General features: G+C 35.7%; 1 protein-coding gene across 2 annotated transcripts in view; it reads right to left on the bottom strand.

Annotated features, from left to right (window-relative positions):
• Positions 1-846: 846 nt before the first annotated feature.
• The window catches only part of SP3 (Sp3 transcription factor), a 64,413-nt gene continuing 39,660 nt past the window's right edge, over positions 847-25,599 (bottom strand). For both annotated transcript variants that reach the window (XM_004375496.3, XM_023730561.1), the window contains 3 exons: positions 11,274-11,466; positions 5,379-5,575; positions 847-2,838 (listed from right to left, as the gene is read on the bottom strand). In XM_004375496.3, the coding sequence (XP_004375553.1) occupies positions 2,522-2,838; positions 5,379-5,575; positions 11,274-11,466 (707 nt within the window). In that variant the 3' untranslated portion in view covers positions 847-2,521. The remainder of the gene's footprint in view (positions 2,839-5,378; positions 5,576-11,273; positions 11,467-25,599) is intronic.

Below are 25,599 nucleotides of genomic sequence, written 5' to 3'. Positions count from 1 at the left end.
AAATCACCGGCACTCAGGTTGAAAACTAATTTTGATTTCTTTTGTTAGGTAAAAGATTTAAAGCTTGTTGGTATATTCCTAGCAGAATCACAATAAATCTTAAAAACTTAAAATAATTTTCAAGACTACTTACTTTCTTCATTGCATTCATGCTCCAAGAACTCTTAAATAGGCTTGGAAACCCATGGATGAAAAATGCACTCTAAACTCATTATAAAAATTTCAATATTATTTAAAAACACATCTACTATAACACTCTTAAGTTTTATCTCTGAGCTGAGTATTTTGCTCAAGTGAACAACCTCCTCACACAAGCATCAATAATAAAAAAATTATATAAATTATCTAAAGAAGTCTGTAGGATTCAACCTCTAATCCTTATATAACTTCAGAACATCCATTTCTATGATTCTAAATAATAGTTCTTATTTTACAGCACACACTTCAGTCTCAAATTAAAAAAATTTTATCCATGTTTGTATGTCTAGATACAACTAGATATTACTGACAGTGTTTATTTCGACTGGACTGGAAGAGACAATTGAAATCTTTATCCCCACTGTACACATATTAAAAATAATTTTTTACTTTAAAATATTTAAAAGTCATATTTTCTATTTTTCCTTTCCTCCTATCTTGCCTGTACCATGATTAGACATAAACAATACAAAACATAACCTTTTCTAGTAACTCTTGCCATGGTTACCAAAACTTGGCTTACATTATCTTTTCTCAGGAGTCTTTATTAAATTCAGGTTTTTGATAAATCAAAATATTCTACATCATTTTAATAGGGGAAACAAAAAGTTTGCAAAATGGCATTGATAAAATTTATGAGTCAATGTGGGTTAAGCGTTAACAAATCTTTTTTTTTTTTAAGTTACATCTTACAGGCTCGTTCTTATGTGAAAAATTAGTAAGTTGCCAATGGCTCCACACATTCTGTTTTGAATAAATATACCTGTTTACAATAATTTTAGTGCCTGATACATAAAACATTAAGAATCTGAAAATAAAGGGCTGGTATGAAAAGCCACACAGGTTTTCTTACCCCATACCACTACAATATTTTAAATGCATAGGAATACAACAAACTCAAAAGAAAAAAAAAATAGTGTTTTATTAACTACCACACTGTTATAATACACTTTAAACGTACAATAAGGTAGCCTTTAAATCTGAGGTGGTCTTAAGAATAACAAATGAACAGAATTCCAAATTTCTGAAATAGGTGAACTGCTGCAGTTATAGGTATACATTTAAGAAAATTATATAGCTCTTACAAGACCAGCAATGTAATTTTATTTTGTACATTTTAATAATTGAAAATATAAACAATAATTAAAAGATAAAAAGAAAATACAGCATAATAAAAACATACATTTCTCAATTAAATGTACTGGATAACATACAAATTTTAAGGGAAGAAGCAAAAAAGAAAAATGGTTGATATTTAAGTGCGGACTGACTACCTAGACAAAAAAAAAAAAAAAAAAAAACCCTTAAAAAAATATCATAAAACCTCTAGTTTTCTATGACTAACATCCATATGGTTGGAGTATCGTCACTATGGAAGTGATTTTGTTATGTTTGCATATGTTATTATACTTTACTGGTAATTTACATGATGGCTTTTAAGGCCCTGGCAGACATATGGTTTTTGGAAACAAGATTGAATAAAAATCACTGCTAAGACGCAATACACCTTATTTTTTGGTCCTCCAATATTCAAGAAAAGGGATAATTCACTATAACATTTTTCTTACCACCCAAATGCCTCAACCTATACATTTTAAACTTTTTTAAACATTGGTTATATTGCCCAACTTCGTTATTGAAAGAATATTAACAAGACATTATTTTGGCAAATTAAATCTTAAACATGGCTTTTCAACAGGATTTAAAAGGTGACTATCCCTAGAGTTCCATGTTAAAATGTAGTTTTCAAAATCTTACAAGAGTAATGCTTAAAATATTGTACACAGTTAACCTAATTAAAATAATTAGCTTCAAAATGACAAATTGATAAGCTAAGTAAAGCCTACACTATGTAACATTTGCTTGGAAACTTGATTTGTCAGTTATGCATAATAAAAATTCCAGTCATCAAGAAAATTACAAAAAATTTTTTTTATCATAACATGATTTCTTTCACCCACCAACTTTTATCTTACAATAGATAAATACCAACGTTCTCATTTTTACACTAAACCACACGGGATTGATGCATTTGGTTAGACTACCATTCGCACTGTTAAATTCAATTTTCTCTTTATATAACTTGGTAAAATTTCATTTCTTCTAGATTCCAAAAGTACCTACAAAACCCATGCAATTTTACCATTTTTAATATACTATGGAATATCATACAAAGTAAGGCATTTCAGTGTCATGTATAACCAAGTTACTGTCAATCCAAAAATTTTTGCACATCAATAAAAAGATATCTAAGAACTTAGGAACAATATTCTTCTCACTACTGTATAAAAATAACCACAATGAATAAGTATTTGTGTAATATTTACTCCATTGTCTCATTTCCAGAAACTGTGACAAGCTGTAAAGGTATTTCAGTGTTGGTAAGGATATCTTGATTGCTGGTGGCGGAAGTATTAACAGTTCCTATCCCTGAAACAGAACCTTGTTGAATATTTGCAAGGATAAGTGTTGTTCCTCCTGCAGTAATCAAAGTATCATCTCGCGCAGCTTCCACAGATGCCAGCACTGTACTGCTAGAGTGAATACCTTTTTTATTCTGATGTGTTTTAATATGTTTGGCAAGGTGGTCACTTCTCATAAAGCGTTTTGAACATTCTGGGCAAACAAATTTCTTCTCACCTGTTACAAAAAAAACAAAGTTACTTAGTTTTAAAAATTCAACATTAATACACCAATCTCCTCTGAAACAGAAAGTAAGCCAACACCAATGGTTGGGGGAGATCCATTAAAATTTTATTAGGTTCATGAGCTGCCCCTACAAGCTCTCATAGGATAGCTCTTCCTCAAAATAAGTATCACCCTTTTTTGATGAAAAGCAATCTTCAAACTTATTAAATGTATGGAATGATATTCAGTTAAGACTACAATGCCTTAACTATGCTAAAAATTTATTTTGAAACACCTGTGTTACAAGATACCAGTTAAAAAATTATCATCCATAACAGACTTTTTAAGCACTAAATAAAAAGTACACTGTTTTAAGCTATACTTAAGATATTAACATGCCACATGATACTAAATCTTCAACACTTAAATCTGAATTCAAGTAACTACACAGAGTACTTCTGGATTAAACCAAAGAGACAAGCCTGAGGTCCAGTAAGATTTGAGTTAACCCAAGAATAATAAAGACAGCTAGCTAATGTGATTTCAGCTGGAATAATCAAGAGCAAGCCTAATATATATAAACATATTGTTAAAGTTAGTGATAAGACCCTGACACCTAAATTTACTGCCCAGCATGAATAAACTTCTTTTTAAACACAAGACAGGCTCAACATTTGTTATATTGAAAACCTAGTATGCAACAGAATTACTGGAAGAGAAGACAAATGTTAGTCTAAAAGGAGTCCAGACCAGAAATCAATCAATAAACACATCTAGTAAATACTTAATTTTTTTCTTCAAAATGTCTTATATATCTCTTGTTCGAACACCTCTACTCTAGTAGGTCACCAGATGTCATGTCTGATTTATTGCAATAATATTCTACTCTTTTATTCTCCAATCCAACAATCAGTGCCAGATAAATTTTCCTTAAATACCGAATTTTATTTACACTACAAAACACCATTGTACTAAGTGATGTAGGAAAGCAAGGGTAACTTGTAGACAACAACCAAATAGTTTAGATACTCCCTGCCTGATTTACAAGGACCTCTATAATGTGGCACAACCTTACTCAACAGAAATATGTAAAATTCCATCTTCACGCACTTTGTTCTAATTACAAAATGGTTTCTCGCCTCTTCTATTCACACACAACTATTCTTTTTGAAAGTGTTTCCCAAAGTTTTTCTTAGAGCATCAGTCCTGAGAGATGCTCCACGGCAATTGGCACAAGGACTGATCCAGTATGGAAAATGCTACACACACACTACACCCACCCCCTCCTCCAAAGAGATCCACAATGCTCATTAGCATTCAATTAATGGTCCCGACTGCAGCAGTGAAAGTACTTGTAACCCTCTTTAATCCGGGGCTTCCCACACTTATTTGATCATAACCCTTTTTTCCCTTTTCTGTTATTCTTTTCTGCATCCTGCTGATCAAATTCCACTGAGGGAAATTCCGTTATAGGGCCATCTTAAGGTCTACTCTATCAGCCCACCACCAATACAGCTTCTTATTCCAGGCTATAATCATCTCTGCCTCTGACTATATAAAGCAGTACAGATTGTAACACAAAACCTTTTACTTTCTTGTACTGTTTGGTGAAGTTTCAAGCAGGTAAACCTCGTGTGTCTAGCTACCTGATGAAGCGACAGGAACTAAAATAAGTAGAGCATCTATGTACTACTCCATACTTCTCAGATTATTTCATGTAATATTTAAAGCTAACATAGAAGGTGTGAAAGTGGTCAGAGATGTGAGCTTATCTGCTTAAGTAAATAGAGAACTTGGATTTGAATCCAGATCTGGCAGGCTTAAAAATTCATGTTCTTCTCCATTTTACCATGCTTCTTCCTTCTGAGCTCTCTAGGGACTGTAAATACATTATGTATTTTTAATTCTCCAGTGTTAAGCACAGACTGACTGAACACTTAGATCATTTACATGGTATCAAGAGAAAAATATCTAAGTTGTATTAAGTTAGACTTCAGACTGGGTCAGTCCCAGGTCCATGTCATATAATAACCACAGAACACTATGTTAAAAACAATTGGATATAACAAAGAGAGTCATGACAGCAACAATGCCTAGGTTATTCCTTAATGAAATGAAGTAGTATCTTTTGCTTACCTCACAGATATTAAAACAATGGAAAAGGTGAAATGTCTGAATTTATCAAAAGGGATTATTCTTTCTGATAGTGTTAAGGCAAATGAAGAAAGAACAGGAAGGAGCATGAGTAAAAGCAGACAACTAATTAAAAATATCAACAGAATAAATAAGCATAAATGTGGCTCAAAACATTCAACAATATCAACAAAAGCTAACCAAAGTCTACACAAAATAAAACTTTATTTTATAAGATAAGCCATGCTGGCTTGTTCTTTGGAATTAGTGTTTTAAAACTGGTGTTACTGAAGATAAAATTTTAATGTAGTTATTTTTAAAAAAATTAGCTCATTTAAGTATGCTAAAAAAGAAAATTTCAAGGATATATATACCCCTACAATACTCATTTTAATCTGTTAAAAATAAATATCAGTAACCTGTATGTGTTCTTCTGTGCCTCTGTAATTCATCACTTCGAGTAAACCTTTTACCACAGAACATCCAGTTACAAACAAAAGGGCGCTCCCCGGAATGCCAACGCAGATGAGCTCTCAGATGTGAGGTCTTCCCATAGACTTTACCACATCCTGGTATATGACAAATATGTTGCTTCTTTTTCCCAAGATTGGTACCTCTAAAAAACACACAGAATAATATATACTTATATGAAAATATTTAAATGGTCATTAACACTATATCATATACCCTCACGTTGAATTTCAAACAGAAGACCGTGAGGGTCAATCAGAAACCAAGACCATTTTAAATCAATTTAAGTGAAATGTATTTCAAACACAGAAGTTTTACCCATTACTTTTACTCAAGAATCAATGTGATACTGCTGTCCAAATATATAAATATATACAAAAACTGTTATTAAAATGACATTTCATACTTAAAGAATGTATAATAAAGTGATTTACTAGTCCATCAGAAGCATTCACAAATTCTATGCATAGGCTCAATTCAAATAAGTTAGGTGTACGGGAACTTGAACGGTCGTAACTCATAATGTCATTTAAAAAATAAAGATTGAATGCATAACTGATCATAGGCACAATTTAAAAAGATAGACAGCTTAAGCAGACTTTGAGTTAACACAATTTAAGCATATTTATTTGTATATTTGTATGGCCCACCTCTGAACATATACCAACTTGGATAAAGTCAAAGAAAAAAAAAATCTAGCTAAAGCTATGGCCTTAGCTCCTTTAGCACTATATGAAATAAGTATAAATCATAATTGTTTACAGTTAAAATTTCCTTTATATTAACTACACAAAAATATTGAAAATTATACACAAGAGATACCTGAACCACTTCAACATTGTGAGTATAATAAAATACAGTTTTCTCCACATCCCAAACAAAATCTGACTTTGTTATATTTCAGTACCTGATACCAAGAATAGGGTTTGCAAAATACATACTCAGATGGGTTAAAGGAAGTATCTTAGTCTAGGCAAGAAGAAAACTGTTTTGATTCCAGAAATGATATTTAAATAGTATTAAACAGCTACTCAAAATGTTATTTATCAGGCTTTTAAAAACAAAAAATTTAGGCTAGTTATTGAATAAAATAAATTTTTAGAAAATACGACATTTTTCACACATGGATTGTCAAAATCATATTGTATAAACTTTGCAATGTTTCTCTGTGATTTTAAGTTCATTTAAAACTCCCCAACCCTCCCTCCCCCAACCTCACCATCTGAGTGTATCCTATAAACCTTCCATAGCCTGAAAACTCCTCCTGTATACAATACACCTATCGTTTTTCTAATTTTACTGGAAAAAATGCATATTTCCCCACATTTTATATTTTAATGTACTCACACTCAGTAGCATGTGAAATTGCCATAGGACAAACAGTGCTAAACGGTGCAGTGCTGGCTGTTAGATGCCATAGGTGTTCTGAACAGGGAGACATCAATGTGGGCTCCAGTAGTTAGAGAAGGCTTCGTGGAGAAGGTGGGTAGGATTTAGATAGAAAGGAGGGAAGGCATTCCAGGCAGAGGAACAGCATAAGTAAAGACAAGGAGGAGTCATGCTGTTGTCTCAAGGGCAAGGTTGTCATAATCTAACACAATTCTAGTTTCTGCTCCAGTCCACCCCCAATTTCTCTTCAAACTCTCTTCAAAGAGCTGAGTTGAGTGAAACAGGTTTTTCTGGCTCATTTGCAATGCGAAAGTCTTAACCAAAGTCAGTACTGTTTCCATTTAATTTAGTTTATTCTTAAATAGCCCTAAGAGAAAGAGCAATGTCTGTAGTTATTGGTGTACAAACCAATTTTATATATTGTGTTCACCATAGCAATTTCACAGAGAACCCAATTCAATTAGTTCTTATACTCAATGACTTCTTGCTTCTGTTCTAAGTCTGTCACTCAGGTACATCAATGTGCTTTTATAAATTCAAAAGTGCTATTTCACAAATTTAGCAAAATCTAGCTTGGGAGCATTAACAAAGCACAAGACTGTAACCAATTAGAGCAACAAATCTGGGTTCTCGAAGAACCAAGAAGCTAGGTAAAGACATTTTCAAATGAATTATAAGGGAACAAGAGACAAAGTCATAGTCTGAAAGCGGGATGGGCATCTAAGAAAGAAAAAAATGGAGGGGGGCCACAAATATATAATTTAGGGGGAAAGCCCTAGGTTCAAGTCCCTACTTAAAAAGAAAATTTGATCCAAGACAAGAACTAGACATGGATTTATGGTATGTGACTTAAAGGAAGGGAGAGAACTGAGGTGAATTTCTCAACCAACTTCGGGTAGGAAAATATTTAATCCTAAGTTTTTTCGTGATTTACATAACCACATCACTGATACCTACCTACTACCAAAAAAACCGACTGCCGCTGAGTCGATTCCGACTCACAGAGACCCCACAGTGTTTCCAAGGCTGTAAATCTCTACAAAAGCAGGCTGACACTTCTTCCCCCACGGAGCTGCTGGTGGTTTCGAACCACCAATCTTTCAGTTAGCAGCCGATTGCTTTTAACCACTGCGCCACCAGAGCTCCTTAATAATGCCTACTACCTAACCCTGAAAAAGAGTTTTAGGTTTCTATTCTTTAGTGCCTAAATTTGCTCTCAATAATTTAATAATGCTAAGATAGAGTAATATAAAATAAACTAAATTCTGGGTAGAGGGACTAAGGAAACTAAGTAAATCCCTTTGTTTCAGTCTTTTTTTTATATGGGTGGGAAAAATAGGACACAAACTGAAATGCTGACAGAGAAAAGATTTTGAAAAACAATTTTTAAAACATGGACTGATGTTTAAGCCACATAAAACCTACATAACAATAATGCTTTAGAATTTATTTTACTTTATTATTTGTCTCCTCCAATACATTAAAATCTCTCTGAATGTTGGTTTTGCTCCATAAAAACTGGCTAAACGATCAAATGACAGAATGAAAAAAATGTGTTTATATTTTACCTTATGCAAAAGGTAAACAAATGAGTGAAATTTAGTTCTCTAAAGATGAATAAATAAAATTTAGTTCTTTAAAGATGTCACCTTCCCAATATTATTGTTTTGTTTTTAAGAAAATGGCTGAGAAAAAGGCCAATATTTAAATATTTTTTTTAAAGTTAACACCTATTTCACCTTTGCACACCACTTTGGAATATTATGAATTCACTATGTATGTTATGCTTTTACTAATTAGATGCAACAGTCATCACTGATATAATTGTACCTATGGTATATATAAGTTCAATTTTGTTCAAATGAACTCTTAACACTAGTTATTTTTTTTAAGAACTCCAATTTTGAATATTTAAAATAATAAGTTATCAAAAAATGAACTCACAAAAGTCCTAGAAAAAAATGTAAGTCAGTATTTTTATAACCCTCAAGATAGGAAGACTTAACTTTAAATGATAGAACCCTTTCTTTACTTGTATAATAATGCATTTTGCAAACCAATGACATAAACAAAGATGAAACACAATGTAAAACTGGGGAAAAAACAGTTGCACATGACAGAGTTAACACAAATTAACAGTCACAAAATACAATTCAGAAACAAAAAATGACATGCTAAAAAGTTAAATCTCACTAAGTAATAAAAAAAATCAAATAAAACAATATAGAGATATTATTTTTCATCTATCAGACTTTAAAAGGTTGGAGAAAAAAATAATATCCATTGCTGGCAAGGGTGTGGGAAAGCAGATATTGCCATACACCACTTGTGGGAGTACAAATTGATACAGTCTATATAACAATTAATTACTTTTGACCCAGCAATTCCACTTTTGCCAACTTATATTAATGTAACAATCAGACAAATGTGTAAGAATTATAATAACAATAAACAGCCTAAATGCTCAACAAAAGATGTGAAATTATACATCCATAAAATAGAATACTGTACCAAACCAAACCGGCTGCCATTGAGTTGACTCCGACTCATAGTGACCCTATAGAACAGAGTAGAACTGCCCCACAGGGCTTCCAAGGAGCAGCTGGTGGATTTGAACTGCCGACCTTTGGTTAGCAGCCAAGCTTTTAACCACTGCGCCTCTAGGGCTCCACAGAATACTATACTATACAGTCATAAAAAATTGATGTATATTATAGACTTGAAAATATGGCCACAAAATTTTTAGAACAAAAGCAGACATGTAAAATAATGAGAATAAGATGATTCTGAATCATTTTAAACATAATAAAGTCTAGAAGGGTATCTACAAAAATGTTACAGTGGTCATCCTGGAGTGGAGCGGGATTTTAGTGTTTGTTAAATTTTTTTAAATACTCTTCCATATTTCTGAATTTTTGAGTGTGTGTTAGTTTTATAAACATATATTTAAAAGATTTTCATTTTTTAAATAAAAGAATAAGTGAAACACAGGCCAGGCCTTGACCTTCGATTAAATTTGATTTTCATAAATTATTTATCTTGAAAGCTCCTCTGAAATGACTACTAAACTTCAGAAAAATTACTGTATAGACAGAATTTCGTACTTACTATTTAAACTGGCCAAAACATTTTACAGAATAGGCATTTTAACAATTAGATTAATTACCAGTAAATATGAGTATCTAAGGATCGGAAGCAGACCCACTTGGGAAGTAGTACAGTACAGTGATTACAGGTTTGGAGTAAGAAACTGGGCCCAAATTCCAGTTGTGTGTGCTCTTTAGGGGTCATTCAACCTCTCTATATCTCATCACTTATATAACATTGTCTAGAACACAGCAACCTGTCAATGTTAGCAGTTATTATCCATTTTACTAACTGAAATGGGCTGACTGATGTGCAAATCAGCTAGTAAGACAAACTCAAAGTTAACTGTGCTAATAGTACATGCTTACTAATTATTTTTCTACTTATACTGTACATTTCTGAAAGGTGTATTAAGGCTTTTCACCATGACAGAGGATTTGGTTAGCATGACTTCAGTTTTTTGAGCAATCTGAGTTATAAACTCTTGCTCTATATTTCAAAGCTGTGCAAAAAGGCATCATGACTATTAAATCTTGGTAGACGCGTGTATTATTAACAAGAAATATATCTGCATCTATTCATTTGATGCTTTTTACCTTAATCCTACCCTGCCTGATATTAACACTGCCATATAAATTTTTTTGTTAACATTTATCTAATAAATCATTTTTCTATTCCTTTTTCTTCAATATTCCTGTGACAATTTATTTTAGGCATTTCTTATAATCAACAGATGGCAGGATTTTGTTTTTTAAGTATGATCTGAGAGTCTTGATCTCTTCGTTGCTAAGCTTAATCTAGTTATGCTTAAGGTAATTACTAATCTGTTTTCAGTTTATTGCTGTCATGTTAATGCTTATTTATTCCTGTCTTAATGCTTATTTTTACAACATTGGCTTGAAATACTACAGTTTCACTTTTTAAAAAATTTCACCATTAAGATTTATTATTCATTTTTGTTTAAAATGGAAATGCTTACGCTTATCAAATATTTCTGAACTTAATTTATATTACTGTCATTCTGAAGCTAAGAAACAACTTTTTATTTGTGTTTAGCAACACTCATTGCTGGTTTGCAAACAAGCTATAATTCTGACATGGACCTGTTAAATGGCATCACCTAACACTGTTTTAAAAAACACAAACTTAATAATTTCAATTTTTCAAAAAAGCATTTAGATCTGAAGTCAATTTCATGTATTTTGTTCTCTAAACTTTTCTGCCACACTCATACAGATACACACCCAAAATGATCACGTAATGAATAATTTTCCATATTAAGTAACATTGCATGCAGTATTTTAAAAATCAGAGTGATGATATTAACACTCCTTAAAAAAATAAGAGTATGGTTCGTATGTGCATACCTCCCACCACCTTCTTTACAGTTGGGACAGGTGCAAGCTACCCTTCGAAGTCTTTTTCCTTCTTGATGCTGTTGGTCCCCTTCTTCATCTACCACCTGTACTCTTAAATGTGTCAAATCATTGGTATTCAATGTAGAATCACCACTGAGCTGCCACTCTTCAGGATCAGGTTCCTCTTCCTTGATCCTAATATCTAAAGAAAAAAACAAATACAGATGAGAAGCAGCCCACTGGCCCAAAAAGACAGCATGAGATCTGAACCTCTCTAAGGTAATGTAAATAATGTGTAAGAGTCAAAAATTATCTGTTTATGGAACACAGTCATTGCCCCTCATTGTGGCTTATTCCTTCAAAATAAACTATTTTATTCTAAATGTCACAGATTAAGCCAAAAAGGTGATAAAGACAGAATGACAACTTACTTTTGAATAGATTTGATAAAGTAGGTATGTTTTTTGAGTAAGCTGAGTTATAAACTGAAAGCAATATAAAACTTCAATTATAGTTGTTCATCAATAAATTCAATGTCAGCTGAGAGTGGGACAAAGTCTAATGCCTTAAACCTCTCTTTGACAGCCTGCATCAATTGTGCCTATGTGTAGCTACTATATATGAATACAAAGGAAGGAGGCATTCACTTGAAACTGTTACTCACAAATTTAGGCTTTAAAAGTCCACCATCACTAAAATATCTATAATGGCCACAAAACATCACTGTAGAATGAGGAACAGAAGTATGAGAGACAGTTTCTATTTTCAAGGAGTTTTATTACAAACCAGACTGAAAAATAAAATAAGCATGGAATGGTGAAGAATGGATATGGCAGGAAATTGTCATTTTCTTAGCAGAGTCAAACATCTTTATTTTTAACGATAAAAGCAAACCAAACTCGTTGCCGTCAAATCGATTCCAACTCATAGTGACCCTAAAGGACAGAGCAGAACTGCCCCACAGGGTTTCCAAGGCTGTAAATCTTTACAGAAGCAGACTGCCACATCTTTCTCCCGTGGAGCAGCTGGTGAGTTTGAACTGCTGACCTTTCACTTAGCAGCCGAGCAGTTAACCACTGTGCCACCAGGGTATCATTTTCTAAGGGAAACTAAGACAACAGATAAACTGAGTTTTTTTTTTTTTTTTTTTTCATTTCAAAATAGAGATTTTTAAAAAAGAAACAATAAATCATTTAGACACTGAATATAACCACCTTCAATAAAACATAGACTCATGCAGATTTTTATTCTGATTTATATAACTAAAAATCTTAATGAAACCTGATTATTTCAGGTCTACACTTCGGGCAAAAACAACCAAGCACTTAACTGTTTGTACCACCCAGGGACTCCTTAAATAAGATGAGGACTGAGAAACGACCCTTGGGTATAATAACAATGTAGTAATCACTGATGATCTTGACAAGAGCTGTTTCAGTAGAGAAGGGAGGACAAAACCCTGTCTAGTTTCAAGAGAACAGAAGATAAATTAGAAACAAGAAGTATAGATGGCTCTTTCCAAGAGTTCTGCCATAGAAACAAGCATTATAAAATAGCACTGTGGACTGAATTGTGTTCCCCAAAAAGATACGCTAAGTTCTAACCCCCTGTAACTTGTGACTGTGACCATGACTTGGGGGAATACTCTTTCTTTGAAGAGAAACCAAAAACCTGTTGCTGTCAAGTCGATTCCGACTCATAGCAACCCTACAGGACAGAGCAGAACTACCCCATAGAATTTCCAAGGAGCTGGTGGATTCGAACTGCCGACCTTTTGGTCAGTAGCCAAATTCCTGTGCCACCGAAGGCAGTATCATTGAAATCATACAGAGTAGGGTGGGTCCTAATTCTAATCCCTTCTGAATGGTGGGTTAAAAAAGAGAACAAACAGGGAGATAGGGAGACACACATGGGAAAGACACAATGTGAAAATACATGTGCAAGCAGCAAATGAGCACCAAGGACTGCCAGCAACCACCAGAAGCTCGGAAACAGGCATGAACAGTTGTTCTCTCAAAGCCCTCAGAAGCACAAACAATACAGCCAATACCCTGATTTGGAATGTTAGCCCCCAGAACTGTGAGAAAATAAATTTCTGTTCTTTAAAGTCGCCCACTCTGTGGTATTTCATTATGGCAGCCCTAGGAAATGAAGGATTTCATTTTACTTGGATACACAATCAGTATTAGTTAAGCATTAATAACTCAGCATGCTGAGATTTCTATTAAAAATATTATCAGAAGAAAATGTTAAATACCTTCCTCCTAAAACTAATTGTTAATTATTTATCAATAGAGCTAACAGAATATTTAAGATAAATTCTAAACTTGTTTATCCAGAACGGAACATGCATACTTAATTTAAATAACCTAACACTAGATAAATACATATTACATTACTGTTGATAAAATGAGACATTCTCCTTTATCAATAGTGTATCGTTAGGATTTTGTTGTTCTTATCAAAGTCTTTCATATTCTCTGCCTTCAATTTTTTTAAGCACTGATGAAATTACTTCATTTGATTCTAAAAATTTTATTTACATTTTCCCTTTAATCAGTTCACCTGCCATAGAAATAACCTAAACAACTAGTAAAAAACAGTCTGCCTTAAGCATTATGCTCTTTTAAGAACTACCTATATGGGATCAAACTGACAACAGCAACTCAAAAGATTAGACAGGAATCCTAGGGGGCAGTGAATTTATGTCAATAGGAGAGGAACAACTCAGAAAAAGAGGGTGGGAATGGTTACACAACTCAAAGAATGTAATCATGACACTAAATGGTACATGCAGAAACTGTTGGATTGGTGTATGTTCTGCTGTGCATATTCTCAACAATAGAATAAACAAAATTATATTTAAAAAAAAATTAGAGCAAAGAAAAAAAAATCACCTCAACAGAATTATAGGATAATCCTATAAGATCTCATACATTATTTTAATTAGATTTTCATTCATAACTATTCAGATTCTGGACATTTCAGAGTTATGGATATTCTAATTTTTCTTTTAAATTACAAGTAGGATTTCCTAAAAATATAACTTCATTAGTGTAACCAAAAGGAGTTCACACTTTAGGGGCAAGTTTCAAAACTAAATTTTACTCCTTTACCAAATATAATCGAAATACATATGATCTCTGCATTAATGTTAAGCAATCTCTTTCCCCTAAAACCCTATCTCCTTAGATTTGGACTGTTACTCTTCTGTGACTGTCCCTCCCCCCCCCCCCATTTAAAATGAATCTTTAATTTTATCTCTACCTTAAAAACAAAACAAAACAAAACCAAAAAACTATTTTTTAATAGAAGTTTTCCAAATTAGCTTGAGTTTTTCTACCCAACTGGGGATTATACACTAGTAGGATCAGCCTTCCTATTATATCTAAATAACAAACTTTTATAGGATACACACACATAAACATAACTGTACATGACTGGTTTTCTAATATGCCTTACAGAAGACCTCATTTTACAGTCATACCACAAATACGTGAAAAAAAAAAAAGAGTTGCAATTAATACACTGTCAATAGTGAAATATTAACTTCATCTTATTTAATGTGAAGTACTAGAGTAAGTCCTTGTTAAGGGAACCGTGTTCTACTCTATCAAATGATGATAGCTAACACATAAAATGTTCTACTTGTCAGGCACTGTTGTAAGCACTTAACACATATTAACTCACTTCATTTGCCTGACTATCGCAAGATTAGTATTATTTCCCACCTTCTAGATAAGAAAACAGAAGGTTAAGTAGTCTGCCTGAGGTCACATAGTTGATAATGGATGCAGCCTGGATATTACACCAAGAATTATGCACAACTATATTGCAAGTACTGCTACAGATCAGTTCCCTACCAGGGCCAGCTGATAAGAACAGCAGCTTTAAGCTCAGCTTCCCCTACATATTATATATGTGTAATTTTAACTGCAGTTTGAGCAAATCAAATTCACATGACTTTAAATAGCTGGGAAAGTCTCCCCTGTTGCTTCCTAATCCCATAGAGGACTTATTTTAGGAACTTCCCAGATAAAATTTTCAATTTCACAGGTAAAAAGTTGAGAACAACTATGAAGAATACACAATCAATATAAGATATTATTGCTGATAGTCCCTGGGTTGTGTAAACGGTTAATAAGCTTGGTGCTAACCAAAAAAAAAGGGTGTAAGTTCAAATCCATCCAGAGGCTCCTTGGAAGAAAGACCTGGTGTTCTACTTCCAAAAAATCAGCCACTGAAAACCTTATGGAGCACAGTTATACTCTGACAAGCACAGGGTTGCCACGGGTCTGAATCAACTCGACAAGAACTGGTTACCCTTTCCTAAGGTTCCTATCTTTTCCCATAAGCTTTAGGGGCTAGCTTTCTTCTTCAGACTTAAAAAATAATAATAAAGAAAGACTACCTTAAAGTTACTATAAACCCAATGCCTTGGAGTCGATTCCGACTCATAGCGACCCATAGGGTTTCCAAGGCTGTAAATCTTTACAGAAGCAGACTGTTTTATCTTTCTCCCGCACAGGTGGTTTTGAACCGCTGACCTTCCTGTTAACAGTCAAACACTTTACCACTGCGCCAGCAGGGCTCCTGAAGTTGCAGGGTCAAAAAAAATATGTTGTTCTCCCACCATTCCCTCAGGTTAAAATAATACCAAAAAGGATGTTAGTTCCTAGTTTAAGTCCTAACTGCTATCCAAGAAACAGCAGAAACGTAATTTGTTATAAGCAGTGATCATTCACAACTCTCACTATTCAAATGTGAACAGCACTGAATATTCATCTTGTCAGAAACTGATTCAATTTTTAGAGACAACTAAGGATGATCTGAAGCCACATTATGCATAAGGTAAGTATTTAAACTGGGTGATACAATATTGCTCGATTCAAACAAACGATAGGTGTAATATACATTGGATACTAAAGTAGTATAAATTCATTTTATCAACATTAAATAACCTTGGGTTCTTTTCATTACATTTTAATTATAAATTTTTTTTTAACTCTGGAAAAGAGTATTATTTACAATTTCAATGTTTAATTATTTGTACAGGTAGCATCCATCCAACTTATAACTTACTGAAGTTACAATGAACCGCACTTACGACTGTTTTTTTTTGGTACACCATATTGTTAGTACTGTGTACTACACAAATGCTGCAGTGCATACTTTGCTGATGTTGTCATTCTCAGATATTCACCGGCAGATATTCAATGATCAGATTTATAAAGATACGATAATAAAACGCACTAATAATGAAAATTTAAAAAAAGGTATTTGACTTACTTACGTCAGAACGTACGTACTTACAACAGAGTCATCGGAAGGGAACCCTGTCTTAAGTTGGGGACTACCTGTATATCAATTTTTTTTTTTGTGCATTAGGTGAAAGAGGGTCAGTGAAAAAGAGGCAGACTCCTAACAATATGGAATGACACAGTGACTGCAACAATGGGCTCAAGCATAACAACTGTGAGGATGGCACAGGACCGGGCAGTGTTTTGCACTGTTGTACACAGGGTTATCGTAAGTCAGAACCAACTCGACGACACCTAACAACAACAGGTGAAAGTTTACAGAGCAAGTTAGTTTCCCATTCAATAGTTTGTACATAAAGTGTTTCATGACCTTGGTTTCATTCCCCACAGTGTGTCAGCACTCTCTCCATTTCCACCCTGGGTTCCCCATTTTGTCCCGATTTTCTACCCCGCTCCTGCCTTCTCATCTTTGCTTTTGGGCAGATAATGCTCTTCTGACCTCATACAGTTGATTATTCTAAGTACACTTCTCTCAGGTGTTACTGTTTATCTTATGTGTCTGTCTATTGCTAGGCTGGGAGGTGGTCTCTGGGAGTGGCTTCAGTTCTGGGTCAGAAGGGTGTCTTATGGCCATTGTCTTGGGGGTTTCCCTAGTCTCTGTCAGACCAATACTTCTAGTATTTTTTGTGCCATTTGATTTTTTGTTCTACAATTTTCTCCTCTCTGTCCAGGATCCTCTGTTGTGATCCCAGTCAGAGCAATTGGTAGTGGTAGCTGGACACCATCTAGGACTTCTGGTCTCAGGGTTGTGTAGGCTGTGGTTCATGTGGTCCATTGGTCCTCTGGACAAACTGCTCCCTGAAGTCTTTGGTTTTCTTCACTCTCCTTTGCTCTGGACAGGAACAGACCAATAGCTGTATCTTAAATCACCATTCACAAGCTTTTAAGGCCCCAGACGCTACTCACCAAAATAGGATGCAGAACATTGTCTTTATGTACTATGTTGTGCCAACTGACACTGATGTCCCCTGAGTCTATGGTCCTTTGTCTTTTAGCCTAGGAACTTCATCCTGCAAGGTGTGTGGTTATGTTTAAGAGGTTTCCCTAACTATACCCCTTGTGTGCTCTGAGTTGCACCTACAGTCAGGTATGTAAAAATACCCACCACCAAACCTACATGTGCCAATGGGTGTGTTCCCTTCTATCCTACACAATTCCTGGCACACATATCTACCTATTTGTCCATTTGTAAATTACTACTTGTTAATACTATTGCTGCGGCAACAGAATTAGCTAGAAAGCCCACACTCGAAAGTATACCAGGCTGTCTACTCATCAGCTCCCTTTAACTTCTAGTACTAGAAGGGGGTTCTAGTGGGCACTGACTTTTCCTGCCTTGATGCATCCAACAACAAACTCCTTGCTCTAAATTAAAAAACCAAAACAGTCACTTTTTTTTTCCTGCAGCTCCTTCCTTCAAATGCAAATCTCCTGACTCCCAAAGGGTTTGGGTGGGGCTCAGGTAAGCACAGGGCTACTGTACTCAAACCAACAGCCTGTGTTTCTTTCCAGAAAATACCTTGCAGGGTAAGGGTGTAGCTGGCAAACAAATGAAAAAGGCTCACTTTTTTTTTTTTTTTAAATTGTACTTCAGGTGAAGGTTTACAGAACAAATAGTTTCTCATTAAACAGTAGTACACATATTGTTTTATGACACTGGTTAACAACCCCATGACATGTCAACCCTCTCCCTTCTCTTTTTTTTTTTGGTGGAAATATACATAGCCAAAGATACACCATTTCAAAAATTTCTACATGCACAGTTTAGTGATGTCGACTACGCTCTTCCAATTGAAAAGGCACATATTTTTTGTGTAAAAACACAGTACACACTTACCTACTTTCTTCAGCAGGAATCCCAGAATGTAATTTAATATGGTATTAAACAAACCCTTGAACACTGTACTAAAAACCTCCAAAGTTTAGTGTTTAAAGTGTTGCATCTACTTCTAAAGTTTTTCTGCCTTCTTCCCATCTCTGGTGATATCAACACTCCCCATCCCCCACTTGCCAGGCCACTACACAGATTACCCCATCTGTGATTGTTAAAGTTGCATGTCAACTTAGTTGGGCCATGATTTTCTGTGGCTTGGCAGTTATGATGTAGTCTGGCAGCAGTGTGATGATGTGATCACCTCCATGATGAGATCTGATAGAATGTGATCACCTCTGATGGAATCTGCTGTGAGTAGCCAATCAGTAGAAACAGAGTTTCCCTGAGGGTGCAGCTTGCATCCAGTATAGGCTGGACTTTCTGGCAAGACTGGTGGCTTTTGCTCGCTCTGGATTCTGCAGCTGGCTCCTGTTCATCTGACCTCCACTTCTTGGGACTTGAGCTAGCAGCTTACCTGCAGGTCTTGCGTGCCAATCTTGGGATTCGTTGGCCTTCACAGCCTGTGAGCCAGAGCCCTGCTGTATGACTTGTCAATATCGGGTTTGCCAGCCCCTGCGGGCTACATGAATCGGAAGTCTCCAGCCTAACCCACGGACTTGGGACATTCCAACCTCTACAACCGCATGAGCCATTTCCTTGATATAAATCTCTATATATTTATTCATATGGTTTGCTGGTTTTGCTTCTCTAGAGAACCCAGCCTAAGACATCTCCTAATGGACATCTTCCAAGCCAGTTTTAAACTTGAAAATCAGTCAGGATTGCTAAAACTGTATATAAAAAAAACTATAAGTAAAAATTGCATTAACAGGTCTAAAGAATGGATTTGAGGCTTTTCCTGTTGTTGCTGTCAGGTGCCACTGAGTTAGTTCTGACTCACAAAGACCCTATGCACAACAGATCGAAATACTTCCTGGTCCCACGCCATCCTCACAATCATTGCTATGTTTGAGCCCACTGTGGCAGCCACTGTGTCAATCCATCTCGTTGAGGGTCTTCCTCTTTTTCGCTGATCCTCTACTTTACCAAGCATGATGTCCTTCTCCAGGGACTGGTCCCTCCTGATAACATGTCCAAAATACATGAGACAAAGTCTTGCCATCCTCACTTCCAAGAAGCATTCTGGTTGTACTTCTTCCAAGACAGATTTGTTCACTTTTCTGGAAGTCCATGGTATATTCAGTATTCTTTGCCAACACCATAATTCAAAGGCATCAATTCTTCTGCGGTCTTCCTTATTTGCTGTCCAGCTTTTGCGTGCATATGAGGCGACTGAAAATATCGTGGCTTGGGTCACTCGCACCTTAGTCTACAAAGTGACATCCTTGCTTTTTTAACACTTTAAAGAGGTCTTTTGTAGCAGACTTGCCCAGTGCAAATACACTGATTTCTTGACTGCGGCTTCCATGGGCGTTGATTGTGGATCCAAGTAAAACAAAATCCTTGACAACTTCAATATTTTCTCCATTTATCATGATGCTGCTTATTGGTCCAGCTGTGAGGACTTCTGTTTTCTTTACAATGAGGTGTAATCCATAGTGAAGGCTGTGGTCTTTCATCTTCATCAGTAAGTGCTTCAAGTCCTCTTCATTTTCAGCAAGCAAGGTTGTATCATTTGCATATCACATGTTGTTAATGAGTCTTCCTCCAATCCGGGTGCCATGTTCTTCTTCATACAGTCCGGCTCCTCTGATTACTTGCTCAGCATACAGACTAAGTATGGTGAAAGGATACAACCATGATGCACATCTACCGTGATTTTAAACCACCCAGTATCCCCTTGTTCTTTTCAAATGACTGCCTCTTAGTCTATGTACCGATACTACATGTATACAATTAAGTGTTCTGGAATTCCCATTCTTTGCAATGTTACCCAGTACTACATGTATACAATTAAGTGTTCTGGAATTCCCATTCTTTGCAATGTTACCCATAATTTGTTATGATCCACATAGTCGAATGCCTTTGCATAGTCAATAAAACAGAGGTAAGGTGCTTTCTAGTATTCTCTGCTTTCAGCCAAGATCCATCTGACATCAGCAATGATAGCTCTCAATCTACGCCCTCTTCTGAATCCAGCTTGAACTTCTGGCAGTTCCCTGTTCATGTACTGCTACAACTGTTTCTGAATTATCTTCCGCAGTATTTTACTCATGTGTGATACCAATGATTGTAAAAATGGCTTGGGGGCAGTGTCTGACCTCCTCCAACCCCACAGGAGGGAAGGAGAACCAAGATCAACAGCCCAAGGCTGATTCCTATGAGGCACAGGTCAAACATGTCTCCTCTCTCTGCCATCTTTACCAATTCTGACACTAACTGTCCTTCCCACAGCAGTCTCTACTGGGTTCAATAGTTTGTTGCAATGGCCACACAGAACTCACAAACCATACTCACAACTATGGGGTGTATTAGTGAAGTAATAGTTACAATTCAGGCTCAAAAACACTCGAGATACAGTTCTTCTATCAGGATAGTCTCCACCAAGCTGTGCTAGCGGGCACGCCTCTCTCTGGCCCTCAACTTTCTCTCTCCGTGGGCTGGGAAGCCCAATGCGCCATCTCTTGCTGCTGGGTCTCTTCTGCTCAGTCTCCTTTGGTGGTGGTGGGCTCTTCCTTCCTGCTCTGGAATTGGCTCTCTTTTAAGGCAAAACTGACCAATCCCCTTGGTAGGCCACAATTACCCTATCACATAATCACCTGGGTGGGAGTTACAAGCCCATAGCTAGAAAGGCCACACTAAAAAGTAATTGCACCACAATGATACTTACTGTTCGATTATTTCCACATTCTGTTGCATCACCTTTCTTTGGAATGGACACAAATATGCATCTCTTCCTGTCAGCTGGCCAAGTAGTTGTCTTCTAAAGAAACCTCAATTCTCAAAAAAACCTGATGGCCAGTTTCTGTATCTGTGCTCCAGCATAGTGTCTTTCAAACGGTTTCCTTTCAGAAACGGGCCTCAAAGGATACTATAGGTGTCATCAGAGAACAGAAACATATGAGGTACCAAGCCCTCATACAAATCAGATCAATCCTGTTAGGATTAGTTTTATACAATCGGGTTCTCCATCTAAGATTTCATTTAAGGAAATGGTTCTCCTCTAGCAGTGAAATAAAAGTGATGTCACTACCACTGTTGCTATGGCTAGACAAAATAATAGTTTGCATTCTCCCCCCTTATTTAAAAAGACTCCCTTTTAAACAAAAAGATTCCCAGTCTTTTAAACAAAAAGATTCCCTTTCCTTGGTCCTGTGTTACAAAAGCATATTATTTTTTCCTAAGGATTAATCACAACACTTTCTGTAGGTTGTCAAAAATCTTAATTTGGGTTGATACCACTAGAAACAGGAAACAAAGCTTTGAATGATCCAGTAAATCACACCTGTATACAGCACCGAACAGTTATTACTAGTTATAATATTTCAAGTTTCACTTTCTCTGTTTTTCCTGTCTTTTGCCTAATCTCTTTGCATTTATCTATGTAAGGGGATACTAAGCTAATCTGTGGGCTGGCTATTATGAAAAACGTAAGCCAAAAAGATGAATCTTAGCAGTTTTAGAATTTGTACATTTCTCTTTTGTACTCATATTTCAATGCACTCAATTCAAGCATTTACTGAGCACCTAACCATGACAAAAATTATAATTTAACACAAGCAGGACTAGTGAAGTTATGCCACAGTAACAAACAATCCCAAAATCTCAATGACTTGACACACATACTAATCTCTCACTAACTTTACATACCCAGGAACTGAGGCGCCACTTGACACATGCTTGCAAGACCGCCTTGCCAAGGAAGGTAAAAGGGAGTGGTGAATCACAATCTGTGCTTAAGCTCACACTGTATTGGCCACAATAAATCACATGCCACGCCTAACTTCAAAAATGACAGAAAAGTGTAATCTTATCATGTGCTTGGAAGAGCAAAAGTGGGCTACTTATTATAAAGAATCATAAGTCACCCTGCTAGTCAAATATTCAATTTACTCTTCTTCCCATGTGCAGAATACACCTCTCCTCTTCTTGCTGAAGACAACCCAAAAATCCCATCTAGTTACAGCATCAAGCTGAAGGACCAAGATCTATGGATGACGTGGTCCCACTTCATCTAGAGACTTATTTACTAGAAAGAAAAGTTGTCTATCTCACTTCACACACACAAAAAACACAATGGCAAAACAAGGTAGGTATAACCATTAAAAAAAAAAAAAAACTCCCATTCAGAAAGAGAAAGAATGGGTAACATTTAACAGTCACTGGTTCATAGCAATTTGTGGACCTAGCTGAACAGATAGTGCAAGGGTCCTTTCTCCTGGGGATGGGCAATGCTCTGACTGCTCCTTGGGAGTTCCTCAGTACTATGTTCTCTGACTCTTGGCTCTACCCTCTGGGAAGTTTTTCCTTAACTGTTATCCTCCTCCACCACAAGAAAAGTAGGTATCAGAGAACAGGCCCTCCTCAGATGAGGAGCTTTCTAAGCCAGTTTTTTTTTTTTGTGTGTGGGGGGGGATGGGGGTGGGGGGGACAAGATCATTAAGTCTTAACTGGTTATACTTTCGTCAGACTTTTTTCCATGCTTGTGGTTTCTTTGGCTATACTACTACTCCCTGCAAAACTTAAAAGGCTTCTATTTGATTCTAGCCAGTTTCAAGTCCAATGTCAAGAATCACAACTTTTTTCTAGATATGCCTCTTAGAATTATTATACTCCTTTGCTCAAAAAAGATGAAAAAGAGTTTCACCTCTTACTGATCGGTGGTGAGAAGTGGGTGCTTCTCCTAATCCTATAAATCTACACACTTCTGTATTCTTTATATTGCTACTCATTTCTATTCGCAAACCAGCCAATTGTTTCGTGAGCTCATCTCTTTCTTATATTACCTTGTTCAAATGGAGCCAACAACAGCTAAAATACAGTTTTGCTTTTCAATCTTTTCCCCTAGAGCTACAAATGTATTAGGCACATTACCTGCCTTTCAAGTTATTAAAGGCAAGTTTTAACAAATGTTTCTCCTTTACATCATCTTCTCAGCCTCTAATATCACTTTCCTTGACATCTAACCTTTGAGTCAATGCTACATTTGAGGTTTTTTGTCACAGCACCCTATTCCTAGTATCAATTTTTATTTTAGTCAGGATAGGTTATACTGGTATTATTCAAAAGAAAGATAAAGCAAGCCATATATGTAACTTAAAATATTCTAGTAGCCACATTAAAAAAGTAAAAAGAAACAGTGAAGTTAATTTCAATATTATTTTTCATTTAACCCAATATATCATCTCAACATGCCATAAGTATAAAAGTTATTAATGACCTATTTTATTTTTTTCAAACTAAGGCTTCAAAATTCAGTTTGTATTTTACACTGACAGCACATCTCAATTTAGACTAGCCACATTTCAAGTGCTCAATAACATCACGGAGCTAGCAACTACCATATTAAACAGTGCAGGACAAAGCTCAGTTGCAGTAATAAACAACTCCAGAAAAAATTCAGTTGCAGTAACAAACAACCTCTGAAATCTCAGCGCTTAAAATAACAAAAGTTTAGTTTTCATTAATGTCTGAGGGCATACTGCATGTATTCCTCACTCAGCAACTAAAGCTACAACTGGAGCAGTCACTATCGCACAGTTCACTGGCTAAAGGATCTACATAGCTACACCTAACTTGAGTATGCCCAGGAAGAGAACCAGAAGTACCAGGCAGACAGCACCAATGACTACCATACCCACTTTTAGACACATTTAAAACTTCTGAATTATGTCTTCAAATAATTTTACCTTTTCAACTGTCCTTTTATTCTGATAAAACCAGTTTCAAAAAAGGAAATCAAATGATAAAGTGGGATTAAGAAGATAAAGTTACATTACTTGAGTAGTAAACTGCTCTGCTACTAGCTAACTAGAAATTAGAACAAATGAAGCTTCCTCACTATGGAACAATTTCCACTTCAACGAAGTTTCTGAAGATTTGGTAAAAGCAATTGAAAAGATGTGAACAGAGCTCAAATACTATTCTTTTTCCTTCCTTTTTGGCAAACAAGTACTTCAATTCCTCTTTAACTTCTCTTACCAAGCCTTTCTGAGTAGTTTACTGGTGCTGAAAAAAAGTTCAGGCTGAATAAAAATTAAATGGTTGGGGGTGGGGAGCCACAGTTATTCTTCAAAAGTGAGGTGAACAAGAGGAAAATAATGTTAATCAAAATTAAAGATTTTTCCTTCATTTTTCAAAAATATTTCCTCACAGCCTTTCTGCAATTTGACACTGTAACATAAAAATCAATTACCTATTTATCCAAAGGGAAGAGGCCCCAAATAAGTAAAGCATTACTCAAGAAGAACAAAGAGGGAAAGGCCTCACACTACCTGATTTTAGAACCTATTATACCACCACAGTAGTCAAAACAGCCTGGTACTGAATTGAGAATCTAGACATAAACTCATCTACCTATGAGCAGCTGATATTTGACAAAGGCCCAAAGTCTGTTACTTGGGGAAAAGACAGTCTCTTTAACAAATGCTGCTGGCATAACTGTCAAAATTACATAATGGTGCTGGCATAACTGCAAATAACTGAAACAAGACCCATACCTCAAACCATGCACAAAAACTAACTCTAAGTGGATCAAAGACTTAAATATAAAATCAAAAGCGATAAAGATCATGGAAGAAAAAATAGGAACAATGCTAGGACCCCTGATACATGGCATAAACACAATACGAACCACAAGTAACAACGCACAAGCACTAGAAGAGAGACTAGATAACTGGCAACTCCTAAAAATCAAACACTTATGCTCATCAAAAGACTTCACCAAAAGAGTAAAAACAGAACCCACAGAATGGGAAAAAATTTTTGACTACAACAAATCCGATCAGCTTCTAATCTCTAAAATCTACAAGATACTGCAAAACTTCAACAATAAAAAGACAAATAACCCAATTAGAAAATGGGCAAAGGATAAGAACAGACACTTCGCCAAAGAAGATATTCAGGCGGCTAACAGACACATAAAGAAATGCTCACAATCGTTAGCCATTAGAGAAATGTAGACCAAAACTACAATGAGATATCATCTCACCCCAACAAGGCTAGCATTAATCCAAAAAAC

The sequence above is a fragment of the Trichechus manatus genome, unplaced genomic scaffold, assembly GCF_000243295.1.
Source record: "Trichechus manatus latirostris isolate Lorelei unplaced genomic scaffold, TriManLat1.0 scaffold00037, whole genome shotgun sequence".
NCBI lineage: Eukaryota > Metazoa > Chordata > Mammalia > Sirenia > Trichechidae > Trichechus > Trichechus manatus.
This window is presented reverse-complemented; position numbering and strand designations above follow the sequence as displayed.